Consider the following 23,386-nt stretch of genomic DNA (forward strand, 5'->3'; position numbering starts at 1 on the left):
ATACAGTAGTCTACAAACTATAGTATATATTTGATGTACTGAAGGCCATCAATCTCATTTCTTGAGGCCCTAAAATACCAGGACAGTACAAATACCTCCTGTGACGGTGTTCACCTGTCATGTACCTGGGTGTCCTTGAAGCGGGAGGTTCCCTGTTTCATAGCTTGCAGCCTTATCTGTTTTGACACAGAGAAGCTCTGGTGTTTTTGAAGTGATTTTCCAGCCTGATGCTTTGCCTTGGACTCACTAGCTCCACCTGCTGCCAGCTGCAATTACAATTACAAGTACAATTTAACCAGTCTTTAAATAGCAGCACTTCCTGTTCCTCAATGCCCGTTTGTTTTGAAATATCTTCCTGGGTGTTCTGTATGCTCTTTGACTGACTATTGTGCATGACTTCTGTCTGCCTGCCTGCCTGACCATTCTTTGGATTACGTTTGGATACCGATTTGCCCGATCTGTTGCCGGCCTGATCTCTCTGACTATGTTTTCGCCTGAATCCTCAGCACTCAATCTCCACTTCGGACTTTACCTAACAGGTACCTAACATCACCGTCACTGGGATTGAAAGACAGATAATTAATGGTTTGAATTGCTTCAGATGGGACAGTAATATTTGTCAGCAATATCTCTCAGGAAATGTATGAAGATGAATAGTTTGACTTTTCAGATTGCTAGAATATTGCAGGGGTGTCTCATAGACCCTTGCTAGATAGTGAGATGGGGTGGGGTTTGTTATGTATTCCATTGTTCTATTGTTTCTGTCTGGCTAAAGATAAACTTATTATGGGATGTATATGTGTATGTGGATTGGCTGCTAAGAGGGAGGGGGGATTGTCCCACAGTGTATACAGTGGTGGCCGGTCTATTTAGGGCGCAGGGGCGCCGCCCCCCAATCCATGCATCCGGCCCCCTAATCTGCATGCAGGGGTGCCGGACGCATGGAGTTCAATGGGATTTTTTTTTTTTGGCATCACCTGATTAGAGCCAGAGGCTCTAATAGGGCGATGCAAAGGGTGGTCCCGAGGCGCAAAGCAGTGCGTCCCGAGCCCACCCATTGTGTGACAATAGCGAATGAAAATTTGCTATTGTTACACCGATCCTCCTCCTGGCCAATCAGGAAGCGCATACGATACACGCTTCCTGATTGCCCGCAAGGCAAACCCCTTGCCATTGGCCGAGGAGGAGGCTGGAGCGGAAGGAGACGCGCCGCCGGTCACCGGGACTCAGAAGAAGCCGCTCGCCGCCGCTGCTGCTGGAAGGACTCATGGAGACACGCCGCCGGTCACTGGGACTGAGAAGAAGCCGCCTGCCGCCGCTGCTGCTCCAGGTAGGTAAGGGGGCACGCACGCTGATCTCTGCATTGGGGCCACGCTGGTCACTGTGCATTGAAAGAGGGGATGCTGGTCACTGTGCATTGAAAGGGGGCACGCTGGTCACTGTGCATTAATAGGGGGCACGCTGGTCACTCTGCATTGAAAGAGGGAACGCTGGACACTCTGCATTGAAAGGGGGCACGCTGGTCCCTCTGCTTTGAAAGGGGGCACGCTGGTCTCTCTGCATTGAAAGGGGGCACGCTGGTCTCTCTGCAATGAAAGGGGGCACACTATACCTTAATTACTGAAGGCTCCTTTCACACTTTTGCGACCTCAAAGTCACGCAATTTTTTACAGCGTTTTTTGCCGCAAAGCAATTCCTATTACATTTTTCTGTTTGCGCCCCCCCCCCAAAAAAATTTTGAGCACCAGCCGCCACTGAGTGTATAGCTCTTTGTGCATGTGTTTGAATAAACAATTTGAGTTCTACTTCACCCTCAATCTAGAGTCCTGTCTCTTATTGAGGAATCTGCTACAAGGGATTTCTATGCTCTTCATACTCCCTTGGATAATCACTAAGCTCTTGTAAGAGCTTGTTCCTGCTCCTGCTTCACTCTCTTGGGAAAGAGAGGTTCACCCACTGGAATCTGGAGTCTTGTCGTAGGTCCAGGGTGGGTAGGAGACAGCGAGACCCCAACCATGCTGCGGCGATTTGTGGGGTCTCATGTGGTTATGGTGTCTGGTAGAGTGCTTGGAGCCCTCGGGAAGCACTAGGAGTATCCGTCAACGGAGGTACCCAGTCGGGGTGCCGGTTGATCCGTTACACCTCCCAAATTACCCCCTTTGGAAAATAGACAGTTCAAAGTATTTAGTAGTGGGCTGAACAACACCCAGTTCGGTTCCCACCAGAACTCCCGAACAGGAGTTCAGGAGTATAAAAGTTCGGACCCGAGCCGCAAACTCTCTTAAAGTCTATGGGACCCAAAAATGAAAAAAAGTCCCAGGTTTGAAGGCTTATATGCAATTTATTGGCCAAATAAAGGGTATGGGGGCCCTTGGTACTGCCCTGGGGAACATGTATAAATGCAAACAAAAACTAAGAAAAAAAATAATTTTGACAGGAGCCTGGGCGGGGGGGCGGGGTCCCCTTAGTCTACCTGTAAAGTGGTGCATCTCTACCATGTATAGAACCTGCCGCAGCAAAACTGACGTTTGTAAAGAAATAAAAATGATAAATAAATAAAGGCAGGAAGCAGTTTTTAACAATTATTTTATTAACCACTACACAACCGCCTGCCGCAGCCGTCCGTCCTTCTGCCTCCAATGATCAGAGACCATGCAATCCTGCTATATAGGATCGCATGTCTCTATGATCATTTAAGAAGCCCAACCCCCCCCCCCCCCCCCCACAGTGAGAATCACTCACCTAGGCTTACATTTAACCCCTTGATCACCCATAGTGCTAATCCCTTCCCTGCCAATGTCATTATTACAGTAACAGTGCATATTTTTAGCACTGATTACTGTAATAATGTCACTGGTCCCCCCAAAAGTGTCAAAAATGTCAGTCAGGGGTCCGATCTGTCCGCCGCAATGTCGCAGGCCCACAAAAATCGCAGATTGCCGCCATTACTAGTAAAAAAAAAACAATAAAAATTACATAAATCTTTCCCATAGTTAGTAGACGCGATAACTTTTGTGCAAACCAATCAAAATATGCTTACTGCAATTTTTTTTAATTAGATTTTAAATTTTTTTTTTGGGAATGTTATATAGCAGAATGTGAAAAATATTGTTTTTTTTTTTTTTTTTTCAAAATTGTCGCTTATTTTTTTTATAACCCAATTTTATTTGGGTACAGCGTCGCACAACTGCGCAATTGTCCGTTATAAATGCAGTGCCGAATCGCAAAATAGGGCCTTGTCATTAAGCAGCAAAATCTTCCGGTCCTTACGTGGTTAAAGATATAAAAAAAAAAAAATTATAGATCCATCATCACTTACGACGCGTGCCGCACTGGACCTGAAAAAATTAGAAACGCTCTGCCTGTGACGAACGCTTACCCCTGAATGCCTGCTCCTCTACCTGACATTTCTTAAATAGTTAAGGGACAGGGCCACCTGGTGACATCACCTGGTGGCACCGCCCCTTGTGATATCACCGACCGGTGCATGCTTGGTTTGTGACATCACGAGGAAGTGGTGCCAACAAGGGACATCACCAAGTGGCCCTGCCCCTTATCATCGTGATTGATGATTGATCTATGTTGGGGGACATTGTTTTTTTTTTTTATTTTTTTTTTTAATAAAGGAATTGTCTAAAACTGTCTCCTGTCTTTATTTATTTTTGACATTTTTTTTGGTGAATGAGTAGGGGTACAATAAACCCCATACTCATTCACATAAGGGGAGTGCAGGATCTGGGGGTCATCTTGTTAAAGGGGGCTTCCAGATTGCAGATTCTGGTATTGTTTCACTTTAAGCATAATCAAAATCACTTTTCCTTTAAAAACGATATTTAAAAAAATCTTTATACCATACCATTAGGTGCATGCTGGGTCAGTGATGTCACAAGTAGGCGGTGCCACCAGGTGGCTCAGCCCCTTACCTATTTAAGAACTGTCACACGGCGGTGCAGGCATTCTGTGGATAGCCTTCATGGAGGGCGGAGCATTTTTTTTCTTCAATGGTGCGGCGGGTGTAGTGATTGATGATGGATCTACATTGGGGGCCTTTGTTTTTTTATTTTTTTTAATAACAGAATTGTCAAAAACTGCTTCCTGTCTGTATACTTTTTCTTGGTAAAAATTAAGGGGTACAATTTACCCCATACTCATTCAGATGGGGAGGGCTGGGATCTGGGGGGGCTTCCAGATTCTGATAAGTCCCCTGCCCATAGATCCCCACAACCACCACCAAGGGTTGTGGGGAAGAGGCCCTGTACCCAAAGAACCCCCCCCTATGTTGAGGGCATGTGGCATGGTATGGTTCAGGAGGGAGGGGGCTCGCTCATCCTCCCCCTTTTCTGGCCTGCCAGGCTGCATGCTTGGATAAAAGTCTGGTATGAATTTTGGGGGGACCACAAGCCTTTTTTTAAAAAAATTTGCAGTGGGGTTCACTTTAAAATCCATAACAGACCCAAAGGGCCTGGTATGGATTGGGGGGACCCCCACACTGTTGTTTTTTTTTTTTTTATATATAATTTTCTATTGCTGGCAAATTCTGCAATTTTTTGTTTTCATTCAGCAGTCAGCGGGGAAGTCTGATGACAGCTGATGACTCATCCGTTGTTAAGGATGCCGCAGACGTCTTCCCGGCCCCACTCCTTAACAACCTATTGACTGTGCACTCGGCAGGCAAACATCCTGCTAAGTGCACGGAAAATGTGTGTGTTTGGAGAATACCCGAATGAGTGATGTTTGGGCCAAACTTATGCTCGGTCCAAACTGTTCACCAATCCCTAGTTTTTAGTAAGAGGCATGGTAATTTTTTTAAAGCTGTAATTCTTTTTGTTAGAATCTATTGAACGAGAAGAAAATAAATCAAGTTTAGATTTTTTTCACTTTTTTTTTTTTTTTACATACTGTCACCAGCACTACAGCATCATCATTTGACTGGTGTGATGTGATCAGGGATACTGACTGGTGACAGTATGTAAAAAAAAAAAAAAAATTGTCATTTATCAAAAAAGTTCAATGTCACCAAAGTGGGGGAACATCAGAGGTATTTTGTGCACTATTATTGTTTATAACAGTGATGATCACTGTAATAAGTAATAATTTTAACTTTAATGAATGGCTTTCCAATGGCTTGCTTACTGTTTAAATGGTGTGATTGGCTACAGCTAATCATATGGTACAGGGTGCCAGTTACCATGTAATAGTTGTTGGCCAATCATAGCATCACAACAGAAAGCAAGCTGTTAATGAATGAAAGCCATTCATGACAGTTTGCTCACATAATATCTTGTGATCTCTATGATTGGATGGGTACCGAGCACAGTGATCAGCTGTAATACAGCGGTCACAGCATCATGCAGCTACGTGCCTGGTGACGTACCAGTACATCACTGTGCCTGCCAGTGCCACCCACTCACAATACGTTTACTGTGAGCGGGTTAGCAAGTGCTTAATAAATGAGGCGAAGCTAGATGCAAATTCACTTTGCTATGTGGGCAGCCTTTACTCCTTTAGCAACCATCATTTTTGTTTTGTCATATTGTTTTTAAAATACAGATTTGTAACTATTTAGCAATTTTGCCTGATTTCTTTGTTTGTTGGGAATGTTAATATCAGCAAAACTGATCTGCAACGCTGTGTAGTTCTATCACCATGTTATCTCTCTCTCTTTGCACTGCAGCCTTCTCCAATCCACAAGACTGGGAGGTATAGGTGTGGATGGATTTTACCTGTTGATTGTTATAGCACCTACACATCCTATCCTTGTCCAGCATTTCAATGAGCTCACTATTTAACTGTTTAATCAGGCACTTCAGGACCTGTCTTTCCACATCAATCAACTCCAGACTTCTCTGCAGAGCTCCACCATCTGAGAAGAAGATTCATCTCCTAATCCAATGCTTCAGTATGTCTATTATCTCCTGTGCTCCTGTATTCCTGCTTCTCTAGTTCAAGACTTCAGCTTGTATTGACTGCACTTGTTAATTTCCTCAGGTCTGCGGCTGACACACTTCTAACCTATCACCAACATTCTTGATATGTTTGTGTCCATGTCCACCAACTGACCTACATAATTTACGCACAGCAATACCATCTTACCATCTACATTTTTTACAGATCTTTGGAGAAAGCCATTTCACATTTTGTCAGCAATGTAGATGATAACCCTACCATAACTTACTATAGTTCTGTTTTATTTTCTTCACAATTAGGCTTAAGGACCTATTAACACAGGTTAAAAATTCCGAAAGTAGTTGTAAACCCCAGTCATGGAATTTAAACAAAACACATGAATCTGTAGTGTTTACTTATCTCTCTCCAAAGCTCTGAGTGTCGTTTCTCTCTGATGTTTTGTTCCTCTATCAGCATGAGTCACTTTTGAGAAGGTTCCCTGACACATGAGATACATTTGTGTAGGGAGGGAGGGGAAGGGCTCAGAACAGAGCTTGTCTATTCGGAACACAGTTCTTCTGCTGTGTGGAGGGTGGTGTGTGCCTTTCCTCCAATCAACTTTCAGCTCTCTCACACTGTAACTTCAGTCTCTCCGCCCTCTTCCCTGTGCTACTGACAGATGAAGAAAGGTTTTTAACATGATCTGCAGTTTTGATGGGGCGTAAAGAGGGGAAGACTGCAGGTAAACTAATATAACTTATGTAGGAGGGGTTGTTTAACCACTTGCCGACTGCTCATACGGAGCGTACTGCGGCAAAGTGGCTCGTTATCGTCCAGCAACGTAGGTCTACGTCGCTGGATTCCACCACGTGTGGGCGGCACGCGCGTGCCGCCGGTGGCTCGCTCCTGCTGTATTAAGACACAGCTGGAGTCGGGCCAGTGGAGGAGAGGCAGTGATCACCGCCGCTCTTCCCCGATCGTCGGGGATCGAGTGAGGAGATCCGCCCGCTTGTGTAAACAAAGCGGGCGGATCTCCTATGTGACAGGCAGGGACAGATTACAGGATTCAGCATAGCTGAACCTGCGATCTGTGCCTGTGTCACACAGTCCCCTCCCCCCACACACATCAGTAAGCACCAGGCATACATTAACCCCTTGATCACCAATAAAAGTTAACCCCTTCCCTGCCAGTGTCATTTTTACAGTAACAGTGCATATTTATAGCACTGATTACTGTAGTAATGTCACTGGTACCCCCAAAAGTGTCAAAAATGTCAGTTAGGGGTCCGATCTGTCCGCCGCAATGTCGCAGTCCCGCAAAAAAAATCGCTGATTGCCGCCAGATCGCCGCCATTACTAGTTTAAAAAAACAGTAAAAATTATACAAATTTCCTGCAGTTAGTAGCTGCGATAACTTTTGCGCAAACCAATCAAAATACGCTTATTGTGATTTTTTTTTTACCAAACATATGTAGCAGAAAACAAATTGGCCTAAAATGTTAAAAAATTTTGATTTTTTACATTTTTTTTTTGGGGGGGGGGGGATTTCATATAAAAAAATGTGAAAAATATTGTTATTTTTTCAGAATTGTCGCATTTTTTTGTTTATAGCACAAAAAGTAAAAGTCGCACAGGTGATCAAATACCACCAAAAGAAAGCTCTATTTGTGGGGGAAAAAAGGACATCAAATTAATTTGGGTACAGCGTCGCACGACTGCGCAATTGTGTGTTAAAGTAACGCAGTGCCGAATCGCAAAATATGGCCTGGTCAGCAATGGGGTAAAATCTTCCGGTCTTAAAGCAGTTAAAAATACGCTCATTGAGAATTTTTTTTGTCAAAGACATGTAGCTAAATACATTTTTTAACTGTCAAAGTAGAAAAATATTGTTATTTTTTCAAAATAGTCGCTTTTTTTATTAATATCGCAAAAAATGAAAAGTGCAGAGGTGATCAAATACCACCAAAAGAAAGCTCTGTTTGTGGGAAAAAAAGGACGTAAATTTTGTTTGGGTACAGTGTTGCATGACTGCGCAATTGTCAGTTAAAGTCGCACAGTGCCGAATCGCAAAAAGTGGCCTGGGCATAAAGCAGGAAAATCCTCCGGTCCTAAAGTGGTTAATCACCTGAGGCTGTTCAATTCAATAAAATTTTAACATTAAATTTTTCTTTGTGATTTTTGTATTTCACACATCCTTTTTATTTAAAGCTAAAGTTTACTCTGCTGATATTTTTCCTTCCCTGGTTCCTCCCTCCCCCTTCATCAACAGCCTAATGACATTTTTATATAAAATATTTATAAAAAATGATCAGTTTTCATTACATACCTCATTTTAGACCCAGTAATGTTGTCATTAGGTCTCTGTGCTTCTCTTGCAATGTAAGTAGTACGTGGTGAATGGGTGGGGCCAGCTGAGTGTCGTATATATAGTTTTCTGAAAACATCACTGCATGCCTCAGGATGGCCTTGATGGGTGGATGTCAATCTGGAAGAGTGGACATTCCTAGGCAAGCTGCCCTAGGTAATGCCCACTTATGATTCTCAGCCCCCATGATTGAAATAACTAAAATCCAATGAAAGAATTGGACCAGGAGGAAAAGTAAGGTTAGGGAGGAAATGGATAGATGTGGTCATCATCCAGCCAGTTAATGAGGTGGGGTCCATTTGACTGGCTGCAGCTTCACAGTGAAATCAGAGCAAGCAATTTCAGTACAGGAGAGGAGCCTGTACAACTGTGCAAGACTAAAGGGAAGGCAAAAGCTTGATTACAGCACAGCAGAAATAGTTTTTTGAAATGTTTTAGTAATATACATTGTTAACTAATATGGCTTTCCATGGTGTGTGCTTATGTTTTTCTTAAATAGTTGACATATTTATGTCTATTCCAAGATGGTAACTGAATTAGGGGATGGGAGTGATTTTTCCGAAAAGACTGGTATGACTATACAGCCTGGTCACTTCCCCATTCTCTTGTACATCAGGAGCAGCCTGGTCTCCTCCTCACTTTCTGAAACATTGGGAAAAACACTGCAGTTATCACACCACCAAGGTGCCTTACTAAAGTCATGTTCATTGCAAATTAATTTATACTGTGTATTGCTGAAATTTTTAGAGGCAACTGTCAATCCCTTGAAAGCTACAAATTACAAGAATGCCCAGACTTTTTTTATAAGATATCACATGTAGAGATGGGCGAACAGTTTGGGCCTAGCATGAGTTTGGGCCGAACATTTGCCTGTTTGGTTGTTCGCCGAACACCCGAATTTGCAGGGTGTTTGCCGGGTGTTCGCCCCGATGGACACCCTGCAATGCTGCGCCCTGATTGGGCAAAGCTTTGCTCAATCAGGGCACAGTATAAGCTGGTTGTTAAGGAGTGAGGCCAGAAAGCGGGCCGGGGCATCCTTAACAGCCGATGAGTCATCAGCTGTCAATGGGTTTCCCCGCTGACAGCTAAATAAAAAAAAAAAAGTGGCGGTTAAAAAAAAAACAAAAAAACTTTAAATATAGTGCCGGGGGGGTCCCTTAAGTCTGCCTGTAAAGTGGAACATCTTTGGCATGCATTAAACATGCTACAGCAAAAAGTAAGTTTCTAAAGAATAACAAATTGCTGGTTTCCGGCTATTAAAAAAAATTAAGAAAAAAACAGCGTGTGGTCCCCCCCAAAATCCATACCAGACAAATTCTGGGCACGCAGCCTTGCAGGTCAGGAAAGGGGAGGGGTCTGGGCTGTGGTTGTCTGGGTTTGCGGGGGAGGGGCTTATAAGAATCTGGAAGCCCCCTTGATTCCGCCCCCCCTTATGTGAATGGATATCGGGTATATCTACCTATTCACCAAAAAAGTTTACAAAAAAATAAACACACACACACAGTTTTTGACAAGTCCTTTATTCAAAAATCAAAATAAAAAATAGTGTTACCTGATGTAAATCCATCGTCAATCATGCCATCCGCCGACCCGAAAAAAGAAAAAAAAGAAAAGCTCCGCTCTCGTTGAACACTTCCGCACTCTGCCTGCTCCACGGTTTGACAGTTCTTATATAGGGAACGTGCGGGCCACACCAGTGATGTCACCTGGCGGCCCCCCCTTGTAGCGTCAACAACCTAGAATGCACCAGTCCCTGACATCACCGGTGTGGCCCTGCCCTTTCCCTATATAAGAACTGCCAAACAGTGAGGCATTCAATGAGAGCGGAGCTTTTTTTTTTTTTGGGGGGGGGGGGCGGCGGGTGCAGCGGGCAGAGTGATTAACAATGGATCGGCGGACACTATTTTTTTATTTTTGAATAAAGGACTTGTCAAAAACTGTCTCATGTGTTTATTTTTTTGTACACATTTTGGTGAATGATGAATGGGTACTATGTACCAGATATCCATTCACATAGGGAAGGGCTGGGATCTGAGAGCCCCCTTGTTAAAGGGGGCTTCCAGATTCTGATAAGCCCCCCACCTACAGACCCCAACAGTCAGATCCCAGGGTTGTTGGGAAGAGGCCCTTGCCCCATCAACATGGGGAAAAGGTGCATTTGGGTGGGGGGGCAAAGTCCCCCCTTCCCCAAAGCACCCCCCAAGTTGAGGGCATGTGGCCTGGTATAGTTCAGGAGGGGGGTGCTTGCTCGTCCCCTCCCCTTTTCTGACCTGCCAGGCTGCGTGCCCGGATAAGGGTCTGGTATGGATTTGGGGGGGACCTCACGCCATTTTTTTTTTCAATAGCCAGGAGTCGGCAACGGAGTCTTTTAAAATGCGATTTGTAGATCTATACATGCTACAGATGCACCACTTTAAGGGGAACCCCCCCAGGCACTATATTTAAAGGAATTTTCATTTGTTGCACTTTAAGCATCATTAAAATATTAAAATCAATGCTCCTTTTTTATTGATACATATCTCCCAGGGCATTAACCAGACCCTCATGCCACTTTTATGACTTTTAGGGCCAATTACTTGCATATAAGTCCTCAAAATGGACAGTTTTTTTTTCCTGTTTGGCTCCCATAGACTTCAATGGGGTTCACCGTTCTTGTTAGAACATTTCCCCTGTTCGGGAGTTCTGCTGCGAACCGAACAGGGAGGTGTTCGGCCCATCCCTAATCACATGCCAGGAGATATAACCGAGGTATCAATTTCCATAGCAGATCATACTGTCATGTAGCATCTTTTGCGATGGTGTTAGAAAATAAAGTTTGGATCAATAGGTTGGGTTATTCCATGTAAAAGTGGGTTTCGGTTCAACATCATGCTAATTCAGCATTATCTCCACCTGCCTTTGTTCTTCATAAATCTGTCCCTGAGACACTGAGCTTCCTCCTGGGTCCTTTCCTCCACACTCCTCTTCCCCATCCCAAAATTTCTCAGCGTAGTCAGGGAAAATCGTCGCATTGTCTTCCATCTCTCTCCATTGCTCATGATGACCCCTAAAAGATTTGAAAGGTTTTATACATATCGCTCTTGAAGACCCCATAGGATTCAAACATTTTAAACAATAACCTATTGACTCCCTCTATACTGCATGAATCCCAGCAGGGATATCATCAACACCCCATGGAGCTTGTGGGTTCTCACTGTCTTTTCATGGGTTTCCTCCTATGATATGAAAATATATTATTCATTTAAGCAAAAAGCTTCTAGTAAAGAGGACTTATTCTCATTTTTGAGTCCACACTGACAAGCACAGCAAGAAGATTCACATCTTGTGTTTGGAGATACTTTGTGGAAATGTCACATGGCCAAGATCCAGAATGCTTTGGATTAACAGACTCTCTCATGAACAGGTCTGTGTGAATGAGCATAAGAGACATTAGTTAGTGAGTGCATTTGGAGACAGGGACTTATGATAATGGCTCTATGTGATAATAATGAGGTCTACTGAACCCCAGACGAGTGGACAAAATAGGGAGATTGTACTAAACTCCGTGCCAACCCTATTTCTCAACAATTTCCAAGTCAGCTATGAAAATGGTCCAATTTTAATCTCATGTCTGTGTTATGGGCCATACACACTATAAGATTTTCTGAAGACTTTTTCCTTTAGACTTACCAAAACCACACAGTATAATATGAGGTCAAACCTAAACACTTTCAATTTGTATGCAATCTGGCAGGCCCTTGCACTACATAGAAAAGGTAAATCTGAAGGAAAAAGTCTTCAGAAAGTCTTATAGTGTGTATGGCCCTTTAGGCATTCATGGGATTTAATACATTTGACAAAAGAAGACAATCCAATTACCAGCACAGTTTATAGAAAGCAGGAAAGGTTAGATGCAAGGCAGGGGGGTCATAAAACTTCCAGCAGTATCATCAACAATAATTGGTGATGAAAATGATCACATTTAAATCCAATGTCTGGGCTAATCATTCATAAGATTTAATAAAGTTGACAAAAGTAAAAGTTTTAGTTTACAGCACAATGGACAGAAAACAGCCCCACGTTACATGGAAAGCAGAGAAAGTTAGATGGCAGGCAGGGAACTGTATAGCAGGGTCATAAACACATTTTTTTAGCAGAATCTGGAAAAATTCCTAATGCAGCCTTGTCCCAAATGATCTGTCATAAATCCTGTCTAGAAACAAAATACACATATGAAAGTCTGGGTTTGGGCCTGAAATCCCACTACAAGAGCCAAACAGTATACAGTTTATATAATTCCTGCTATGAGGGAAATAAGAATATAACAATCAGTTAGATGCCAAATAAGGCTGTATTACCAAGTGCAGAAGGCTAATAAAATGCAATATATCTCCTTTACAAAGTATGCATAGGAATGTTATCAAGTTTGATCTCTCTCATTGCATAATTGTATTCTGTACAATAATATTTTGATTGTAAGATTGCAAAACCTTGTCTGATGGAAATATAGATGCCTTTATAAAAAACAAAATTAAGGGTGCATCTACTGAAAATCATGAAACACTTTGATAAACTTTCAGGACACCTCTCAGGCCTTTTGACTAGTTATGGTAATTCTGTAAATGCTCTCTTCGGGGACCATAATTAATGGCTGCTTTTGCAGAGCAGAGCTCTTGTATACCACTGGAACTAAATGGGGATTGAAATAGGTAGTTCAAGATGAATCTTATACATCATATTGGACTTACTCTGTAGTGGATAGAAATAAAACTTTAGGTGCTTTTCACTTTAAATCCAGTTTATTTTACTATTGCTAATTTTCTTTTTTTGTGATATATATTCTGTAAATATTTTCTTGTACCATTTCTCTTGTCTTTCGTTGAAACAATATTTAAAAATCATTAAGCTAAATCTCTAATGTTCTAAGACTTTATTCAGAGAGGCACCATCACCCATCCTGCATGCAAACTTCCTTTGTTATTGCACCTGCATCTGCCCCAGGATTTGAGTGAGCACCCTAATGAGGTTGATGCAAATGCAGTGGTTGCATGGACACAGATAAATGTAGCCGAATGTCAAAATTGGACTCGTCAGCAGAAGTGGGTATACAGATCTGAATACTGGTTTTGAACTCAAGCAAAAATTTTGACATCCAGCTGTGCCAGTGAAGCTGCTGTGTCTGCATTCACCTCTATGGGCTGCCTGCACGCAGGCACAATAACAAAGGTAGTCTGCACACAGGACAGGTGTCTGAATGAAGCCTAACTCAAAGTTAGGGCACCTTTTGCCACTTTGTAGAAAGATACTTTTTTTTTTAATTCTGTTACATACCTGTCTGGGTTCGGCAGTAAGTGTCACAGACTTTTCTTAAGGGTCAGATATGCTACAGCACATGCTGTGAATTATGAGTGTTTATATTAAAACACATGGTGGTGGTTACTGATTGTGTGTGTAAAGTGTAAAAGCAGCTGGGAGGCAGCTGGTGAACTAAAGAGTTGTTGTTAGGCCTGTTGTTAGATCTGAAAGATAACTTCTGGAGGAAGCTGGACTGAAGACTGTCACATGGAAGCTGGGTGGTTGACAGCTGTGCTCAAACATTGTCAGTAATACCTTGATCTTGGACTCCTGGCATCTACTTTTTGGGTAATGCCAGAGGTTGCTGTAAGGACAGGGACTGCTCATACATAGTCTCAGATTAGCTGGCTATCTCCCCTGCTTCCAACAAAGGCTGCTGTTAAAGGATTTTTGCCCAAGAATTTGTCCTTCTATATCTGCTTTGCCTTTCGGAGTATCCTGCACCCTCATCCTTCCCCTCCTGTTTAAAGCACTGCAATAAATCTACAAAAAGACATCCTTAAGACTGGGCCTGTGGTTGTCAGTGTGCTTGGAACTGGTGTCAGTGGCCCCTCCGGGAATGAGCACTACACTACGTAAATAGTGGAAATAAGAAAATGTTATGCCTCACTGTGATTTGTGCTTTTTATGCACCATGGAGCCCATATACCTATTAGAATAATCACTGATTCTAAAGATGCCCATAAAAAACTCTTCAGAAATTCAGGCAGCAGATGTTTATTGTCTGTTTATTGGGCTTGTGCCTATATGTGTATTTAACATTTGACTAGTTATACGTTTTCTAGCTTTGACCTAAACCTTCCCAACAGAATAATCCAGATGCCTTTAGTTCAACATACAAGGACCAACATTGCCCTGTATTGATAACAGCTATGATGCTCTGTTGAGGACCAGCCATTTAGAGGTTTGACTCAGGAGAAAAAACAATCCTTTCCTAGGAAAGCTCTTTAAACTTGTTGGAAAAATGTACTTTGTATGAGGTATATAATAAAAAAATAAGGTGCACTAAATGATAACCAAAGTGACAAAATGCACAATGTAAATGCATAAACATATACAATAAAAGTATATAAATCAAAGTGATGGTGATCCAGTAATGTTCAAATGAGTGCAATAGCAAATATAAGTCCACAAAGTCCAAAAAAACTTCACCAAGTGCCACATAAAATGGTGAAAAACCTGGAAGTGATACTGCAAAAACTCAAATGCGTGCAATAACTGTTATAAGACCACAAAGTCCAAATATCTTCACCAAGTGCTGCATGAAGTAGTGAAAAAAACTGAAGGTAATATTTCCAGTGCTGTGAAATGAAGATCCCGCCACCAACAAGCTTTCCTCCTTACCAGATAGGATAAGATGGAACGCAGAGTAAACTCTGATCACTAATTTGGAAAGGAGGAGACTTCACTAAAATTCCACCCTGTGGTATGATGCAAAATAGCCTCTTACCGAATGGCAGATAAACCAAGCGCAGAAAATATTCTGATGTAGATGCCCTTTCAGTTAATCGGATACCAGTGGCTGTATTCCGCTCCCAGTGTAGGTCCGTACTCTTATTGACTCCCCAAGATGAGCATGTGTGGGACAAAGAATAAACGGACCATAGTGTATTACCCCCGAGATAAATTTATTAAGTAAGGTATTGCACTTACATGAAATGGTGGGAATACGAGCGACAGTAACGATGAGTCCGCCTAGCCCGGCTGCAGACCGAGCTGTGCGTGACGTCTGTGGCGGCGCGACACGCCTACTCCCTGACGCGTTTCCTCTGACAAGGCTTCTGCTGAGATAGGAGGCTATGAGGTATACCTTTGCGAAGAAGGTGGAATGTAAGGACCATTTTTGGGTGCTAGGCTGTTTAGCTCCTGATAGCGATAAGGATGTTCTCTATCTAATGGGTAATTAGTGACTGTGTAGTGAGGTGTGCCTAAAACAAGCTGTTAGAAGATCAAGTGATTCATTAACAGCCTTCAATAGCTAGGAAAGTAGTATACAGCCAACGTCAACAATAATAATCTGACTAAAGCCTAATACACAGTAACAGTCTTTTTTTGGTTGCATGAAAATATACTGACAGCTCCAGTCAGAGCCGCTGTACTAACCATCTGACATTAGTACAGCGATCCCCCCACTGAGCCATTGTGTCCTGAAAGAGGGACCCCCCAACCAGAACATTTCGATCAGCGATCTACGCCATTGGTGGAGAGCGATGATCAGAGGTCGGTCGGCTGCTGGTTTTTCAGCATGCTTGTCCAACAGAAGCTGGCCAAATGGTCAGCTTCTGTTGGACAGACCGACATACACATACACAGATGTGTAATGTTTTTTTTCTAGACAGCAAATGTCCCCCATCATTCGGACCGTGTGTACCCGGCTTTAGGATGAACTGGGTTGACAATGACTTTTGCTGGCTAGCAGAATCTGCGCTAGTCAATGGGAATTCAGTCCTTAGCCAGTTTATTATGGTGTGTGAAGCCTGGATCTAATCATGGGACTCTACCTAAGCCCTGAAGAAGAGGGAAGCCCTATCCCAACAAACATGTTGTCTATATGCTACATTCCTAATAAAGACTTTTAACAAATCACTTAATTTTGCAACTGTTTTTGATAGGCACTCTTTACTGCACAACCACTAATAATAAATTCAACTTGTTACTTATTATTAGTGAGCTGTGTGTGCATTTGGCCCATTAGGATTCTTGCATAATCAAGAACAGGAAGATGCCTGCCATTTTCAGGATCTTTGTTTTGTAATTGCCCAAAGTAAATATTTTAGGGCCCACCAGCATCAGTGTTTTGGTGTCTGATCCTATGTCCCCCTTCTCCCACAATACCAACACTCTAAGCCACACAAGAACAAATGATTCTAACAGGTGATGGTTGCAAAATTCATTCGTTCATTATGCCAATCTGCTTACTAGCCCATATTAAAAAGGACAAAGAGCAAAGAAAAGGTAGGTTGAGTTACCTGTGTGTGCTTCCTCACTAAATATTTAAATTTGAAAAGAGTGCACCTTTAACCACTTAAGCCCCGGAAGATTTTACCCCCTTCCTGACCAGGGTTTTATTTGCGATTTTTTTACTGCGTGACTTTAACGGACAATTGCGCGGTCGTGCGATGCTGTACCTAAACGAATTTGACGTCCTTTTTTTCCCACAAACAGAGCTTTCTTTTGGTGGTATTTGATCACCTGTGTGATTTTTTGATCATGCGCTATAAACAAAAAAAGAGCGTAAATTTTGCAAAAATAACAATATTTTTCACATTTTTTTATATGAAATTCCCCAAAAAAATGTAAAAATCAAACTTTTTTAACATTTTCGGCCAATTTGTTTTATGCTACATATGTTTGGTAAAAAAAATTGCAAAAAGCGTATTTTGATTGGTTTGCGCAAAAGTTATCGCGTTTACTAACAAAGGGAAAGATTTTTGTAATTTTTGGTGTTTTTTTTTTAACGAGTAATGGCGGCGATCTGCGATTTCTTTTTTTTTTTGCGGGACTGCGACATTGCGGTGGACAGATCGGACCCTTGACTGACATTTTTGACACTTTTGGGGTTACCAGTGACATTACTGCAGTAATCAGTGCTATACATATGCACTGTTACTGTAAAAATTACACTGGCAGGGAAGGGGTTAACTGTATTGGAGAGGGAGGGGTTAAGTGTGTCCTAGGGGCATGCTTCTAACTGTGATGGGACATGTCTACTATTGTAAAAACAGAGATCAACGGTTCTACATAGTAGAACCGTCTGATCTCCATTTTTACACAGGGGAGAATGACAGGCGGCTTGTTTACATAAGCCGCCCGCCTTTCTTCCTTTCTACCGACGATCGTAGTGTGACCAGCGGACATCGGGTCCGCCGGGACTCCTCAGTGAACGAGCCAGGGGGGGGCGCGCGCCTCAGCGGGCGCGCGTTCGCCCGCTATTGGCTCACAAGCCGGTCACAGGCTAGTGACGTATATATACGTCACTTTGCCTGGCCGGGGCTGACCGCCGCAGTATATCTACTTGCGGCGGTCGGCAAGCGGTTAAAACCACTTCCATACCGGGCCTATTCTGGCACTCCTCTCCTACATATAAAAATTATAATTTTCTTGCTAGAAAATTACTCAGAACCCCCAAACATTATATGTTTTTTTTGTTTCGTTTTGTTTTTTTTAGCAGAGACCTTAGGGAATAAAATGGTGGTCGTTGCAACTATTTATGTCATACAATATTTGCGCAGCAATTTTCCAAATGCGTTTTTTTTAGAAAAAAAACTTTCATGAATTAAAAAAAAATAAAAAACACAGTTAGTCCAATCTTTTAGTATAATGTGAAAGATGATGTTACTCTGAGTAAATAGATGCCTAACGTGTCACGCTTTAATATGGCGCACACTCAGGGAATGACACCAAACTTCGGTACTTAAAAATCTCCAAAAGCGACTCTTTAAAATTTTTTACAGGTTACCAGTTTGGAGTTACAGAGGTACTGGGCTAGAATTGTTGCTCTCTCTCTAACGTTCATGGTGATACCTCACATGTGTGGTTTAGATGCCTGTGTGTTCTCTTCTGCAATGGGGGTCACTTTAAATTTTTTTTAATTTTTTTTATCATTTTTTTTTATTTTTATTTTTAATATTTTACACTTTCCTTTAATTTCTAATTTTATTTATCTCACTTTTATTCTTATTACAAGGAATGTAAACATCACTTTTAATAGGAACAGGGCATGACAGGTCCTCTGTATGGAGAGATGTGGGGTCTATAAGCCCCTACATCTCTCCTCTAGGCAGAAATGACTGAAATAGAAAAAAAAAAAAAAACAATCTCGGCCTTTGCAGCCGAGTCCACGGCAGTGTTTACAACTGCCAGGGCGGACTTCATGTCATAACATCGCGCCCAGGCCTTCAAAGGTCATAGAGACTGCTGGGGACCATCTGGTCCTCAGTATTCTCTGTGGTGAATTTCCGCTGTTACTAGATTCCTTCTCTGGCTCGCCGATCGCAGGGGCGAGGCATGAAAAGCACCAGAGGGTGCCAGGAGGGGAGGAGGGGGGGGCATCCCTTCCCACCGCCTGTAAGAACAATCAAGCAGCTGAACTGCCACTATAATTGTTCTTACAGTGCAGGGAATCACCAGCTGAAAAATATGATATCTGTATGAAGCCTGCAGCTGCAGGCATCATTCAGATATCTCCACTCAAAATCGAGCAAGTCATATGAGGTCCCTGGGCTGGGGGTGGTTTAGTTGTTAATCACACCTTTGCACTGCAAATATTTCAGTTTTCGTGTTTAAATTAAATCTAAATGATTACCTCTGGTTTATATGTTTCAAGTGTATCAGCATTGCACATATATGTCTCTCAGAGGCGTAACTAGAACCTTCAGGGCACAGGTGCAAGAAACCATAAGGGCCCCCGGACCCCAGGCCGGGGCCCATCCCTTCAAGCCTGGGGCTCTTCCCACTGAGACTGGGGCCCTTTACTCTCGTTGCAGTAGTTTTTTGACAATTTTATTGAATTATTATTTATCATTTTATTTAATTTTTTTTACAATGTCACTGGCTATGACTCTCTCCATTCAGGAAAGGAAGGAGCTGGTAAATTACATATCTACTGACCCCTTCCTGGTTCTTTATTGTGACACATCCTCTGCAGCAGCCAGCAGGAGAGGGAAGGGAGCACTGTGTGTGTGTGTGTGTCACAGGGGAGCACACAAGGGGCCCAGAGACAGCAGAACACAAGTGAACGGGATAGGAGGAGTGGCGGGGGCAACATACAGAGGAACCAATCACCTCCATTTTTCTCCTGCAGCTACAGGTGGAAAAAGGAGGACAGTGATTTCTCTACACGCTGCCCCCGCAGCCCCTCCTATCCAGGTGTACAGGGGAGCTGCACAGGCCCCCTAGATCATGGGGCCTGGTTGCAATTGCAACCCCTGTAGTTACGACCCTAATGTCTCTAATGAAAGCATATGACACCAATTCAGGATTATTATTTTGTTTTTATGATCTTACCAAAATCCTTTAAGAATAATTCTATTAGATCCATAGTCCCTCTGTCACTGAACACATCACTGCGATCAACCAGGGCCTCCTTCACAGCATCGTAGCCAATTAGCGTGACCGCTGGACTGTTGCCAAGGTAGAGTGTATACACAGGTCCATATTTTTCACCGAGCTGTTGATAGAGATTTGTTTTTATAAACAGAATTGTTCAGGTTCAAGCAGAGCTGTAACTGGAAGAATTTGACCTATTGTGCCTCTGTCTAACAACAGTTTGCTGTCTAAGGCTAGCCATAAGCAAGAAGATATTTTCCCAAGTGCAGGACATAGTGATACATCTTCCTACCCTCACTCACATCACTGAAGTACCAGGACCCATCTCAGTTCTTTTTTCCTATGCAGCTTGTGACAAACGCCCATTTGCTGAGACGCTCGCCATGGGCTACTGGAGGAGTGTGGAGGCCAGCCTCCTGCCCACTACGGGCCCTGGCTTGTAGGGGAGTGCGGCTCTGTGTGGGGGTGTATGCTGGGGGACCCTTGAAGTACTGTTACTTTGAATTCAAGTCCATGTCACCCCAAGAGACACAGACTCTGGGCCTAAGCTGCCTATTACAACAAAGTACTTCACACAATGAGAGACTAAACAGATGGTAACGACATATGACTCAGCTATTGAGGGGATGTGTATTGACACTTATCATAAGGTGTGTTGAACATGGAGACGGCCAGTCTGTGAGCCTATGTCTTCTGCTTTCATCTGTTTAGAGGTGGTGTGTTTACACTTCTAGGAATGTGTATTCGGCTATGTTTTGGGCTTGTTGTTTGTTGAGTCAAATTTGATAATGCTGATCCTGTCTGAGCCTGCAGTGTCATTCACCTATTGTTTCTGTCCAGATGGCCAGGTATGTTAATTACTGTATGTTCTGTTTTGTATATGATGTAATCAAGCACCTAAGACTGTATATATTGGAAGTGAGTTGTTGAACAAAGAGTCTTTGTTTTACCCTTCATCGAGCTTAGGCTGATGTTGGGGGCCATAGTCACTGCATCACGTGGGATTCGGGAGACCTAAAACGGAAATACTTGTTTGAAGTATTGGGGGTCCGTTACACAGCTTATTTTGTAATTTGGTACTACAGTAGTTGTGTGATCCAATTTCTTTACTGTTTGGAAAAGGCAGAGCTGAGTCTACACGTTTATGAACGTTTGTGCATTCCATTTAAGATCTTCTAGCCTGAGGGTTTTCAGACTGTTCCTGCACATCTAACCACCCCCTAAAATATATAACCAGCTTTCAACAATGTAGTGACAATGGAATAAAGACAGCATAGTTTGCTTTCATTGTGTGTAAAAGAAATCCGCACTAATGGATAAAAAAAGTAAAAGATTGGCTGCAGCCAATAGTTTGCTTTCAATTTTACTCCTGGCTTATGCAATGAAAATCTTCCAATAAAGTAATATGTGTGTAGCACTACTCCTTTGAGACCGCTTGGACCACCTTCCTCACTTCAGCAGGAGGAGAGAAAGCCATCCACCTCCTCCTGGGACTTTTCTCCCTGCTAAAAGACACCCTGTCACGTGCTCCTTCAGGATTTATTCCCAATCCCAGGATGCACTGCAGCAATGCCCACCCACTGGGACAGTCATAAACCCCGGTGTGCTATTTTCTAGGTTTCCTCCACTGTCCAACAAGTAATTAGATACAGTGGGGAGACTCCCCAGACTCAACAGGTCACACCTGGAAACATGTGACAGGCTAACTAGCAGATCAGGCCCTCCTGATAAGCAGAACACGGCCACATGTATGCTTTGCCTAGCACCTACCTAGGAGGGTGCTACATCCACAACCCACCAAAATGAGCCACGTCCCATTGGCTCTGGGGCAGCCGCGCCCTACAAAAATCCTACCAAAAATCAGGAGTATGCCACTAACTTGGAAAGGGGGAAAAGGGGAAAAAAAACAAATGCACAAATAATAAATTACATGCAAAAATATAGGTTTACATCTGCTTTACAAATTTACAAGTAGGGTGCATTGAAAAGATGCACCCCCACCAAACAAACTCTATTTGGTGAAAAAAATTAACAAGTATATACATACAGCCTAGCTTACTACCTCTAAGGTTTGATGTCCCCTGTAGAAGAGAAAGCAAGGGTTTAACACACTGTACATATTCACATTGACATTGGCTATCTGTAATTTGGATAAGAAGACCCTCTCCACAGAGACGGCCTTCTCATCCGGTTCCCTGAATTCTCTGCTGTAGTCTTGACATGACGTCCCACATCCTCCGGATAGGTGAGTCTGTGCCCTATCACTAACTACCTAATGCAGAGTCAATGGAAAGAGTGAGTGCAGCATTCCTTTGCAGCAGTCCACCAGCACTCTTCCTTGTCTTGAGACAGAATAGGTCACTGGAGCCTGAGTGTCCCATAGTCCTGCCAATGGCACCGGCCATTCCTGTAGCGGCCACCTGCATAGTCTTGTTATGCCCCACTGGCCCAAAGACAGTTCCACTGAAGCAATGCTGCATTTGTAATCCAGGGATCCTGGCTTAATGGCCCAAAAGATCCGTAAAGTAGATGTTCTCCTTCATGACCCTGGCCCGATGGCCCAAGGGGTCTGCAGAACAGTAAACTTGCAAAGAAGATGAACAGGGGGTACAAGTCCCAACAGCAAATTTAATTCAGAAGTATATGCTCTTTGTATAGGCTAGCCAGCCATTCTTCTTCCTTGAAAACACAGTCTCTTTTAAATGTAATATTCTGGACGGGGGACCCTTACTAGGTTTCCCTGACTGTCCCGAAGTCTGACTGGATCCGTCTGGGCGGCGGACTTCCACCCAATCCACATATATGGACCGCCTGTAGTACCATTGGGTCTTTGCTGCAGTGAACATGTCCCATAGATCTGCTCTGGCTGAGTCCTGAAAGAGCTTTGGAACAAATAGAAAGTCCCAGATTGCTTCGTCACACCAAGACTCTCTTTTAGATTCAATTTCGAGCATGATCTCCCGGGGAGCATATGGGTAATCATACCCGTATTCCATGGCTATTTTGCACTGCAACCACCGCTGCATTCTTGAAAATCTGGGGAGGGTCTTCCTATTTCCTCTCCCAGCTAAGGAGAATGGGGTCTCCTTACGCCTGATGAGGAAGCTATAGGCCTCATTTTGATCCTGAGCCCCAGCATAGTTCATGGGTGGGGTTAAGTCTGGGACCCTACTTGAATAGGCCTCACAAAACCCCAAACTTTGGGCCAGCTCCCCTCTCTCCACAGACTCCTTGGTCTCTCTGTCAGTCACCTTCACTGTATCAGGGCCTGGCGGACTGCTTCTAGCCTCAGATCCCCAGTCCCATTCTGTTTCATCTTCAGACTTACAATTATCAATTCCCCCTGCTTTTCAATAAGTTTTTATTAAAGATTTTCAACATACAACAACATATTCCGTTAGCGGTACATAGATCAAGATGATACATCTTGAGAAAGTATAGCTTATATCACAACTTGTACATAAATTGCGCAGAGTTTCTCAGGGTTCTAGCTAATTCCTTGGGGAGCCCCAAGATCATGCCAAAATGATATAACCAGGGTGCCCCTAAAGGCCAGGGTAAGGCACCCGAGGGACTCGGCACCCCCTTGGCAGCTTACTGTGCCGATGCCCCTCGGGCCCCCCCCCTCCCCAGCCAAGTCTACATTAAAGCTTCTGCAGGCCCCAGGTACACTAAACCCCCACTCTCCACATCTTCCTGTCCTGTCCTATACTAAGAGTATAGGACAGATCAGGCCCCGGAGGCACTCTGCTA

General features: G+C 43.2%; 1 protein-coding gene across 1 annotated transcript in view; it reads right to left on the reverse strand.

Annotated features, from left to right (window-relative positions):
* LOC309559495 (cytochrome P450 2H2-like) overlaps window positions 1-23,386 on the reverse strand; it is a 95,005-nt gene that overhangs the window by 48,820 nt on the left and 22,799 nt on the right. Inside the window, exons 2-3 of the mRNA XM_082262769.1 lie at window positions 19,592-19,754; window positions 11,148-11,297 (exon numbers count right to left, since the gene is read on the reverse strand). Coding sequence (XP_082118895.1) covers window positions 11,148-11,297; window positions 19,592-19,754 — 313 coding nt within the window. The remainder of the gene's footprint in view (window positions 1-11,147; window positions 11,298-19,591; window positions 19,755-23,386) is intronic.

This window comes from Pelophylax lessonae, assembly GCF_965119305.1.
Source record: "Pelophylax lessonae genome assembly, chromosome: 7".
In the NCBI taxonomy this organism is placed as follows: Eukaryota; Metazoa; Chordata; class Amphibia; order Anura; family Ranidae; genus Pelophylax; species Pelophylax lessonae.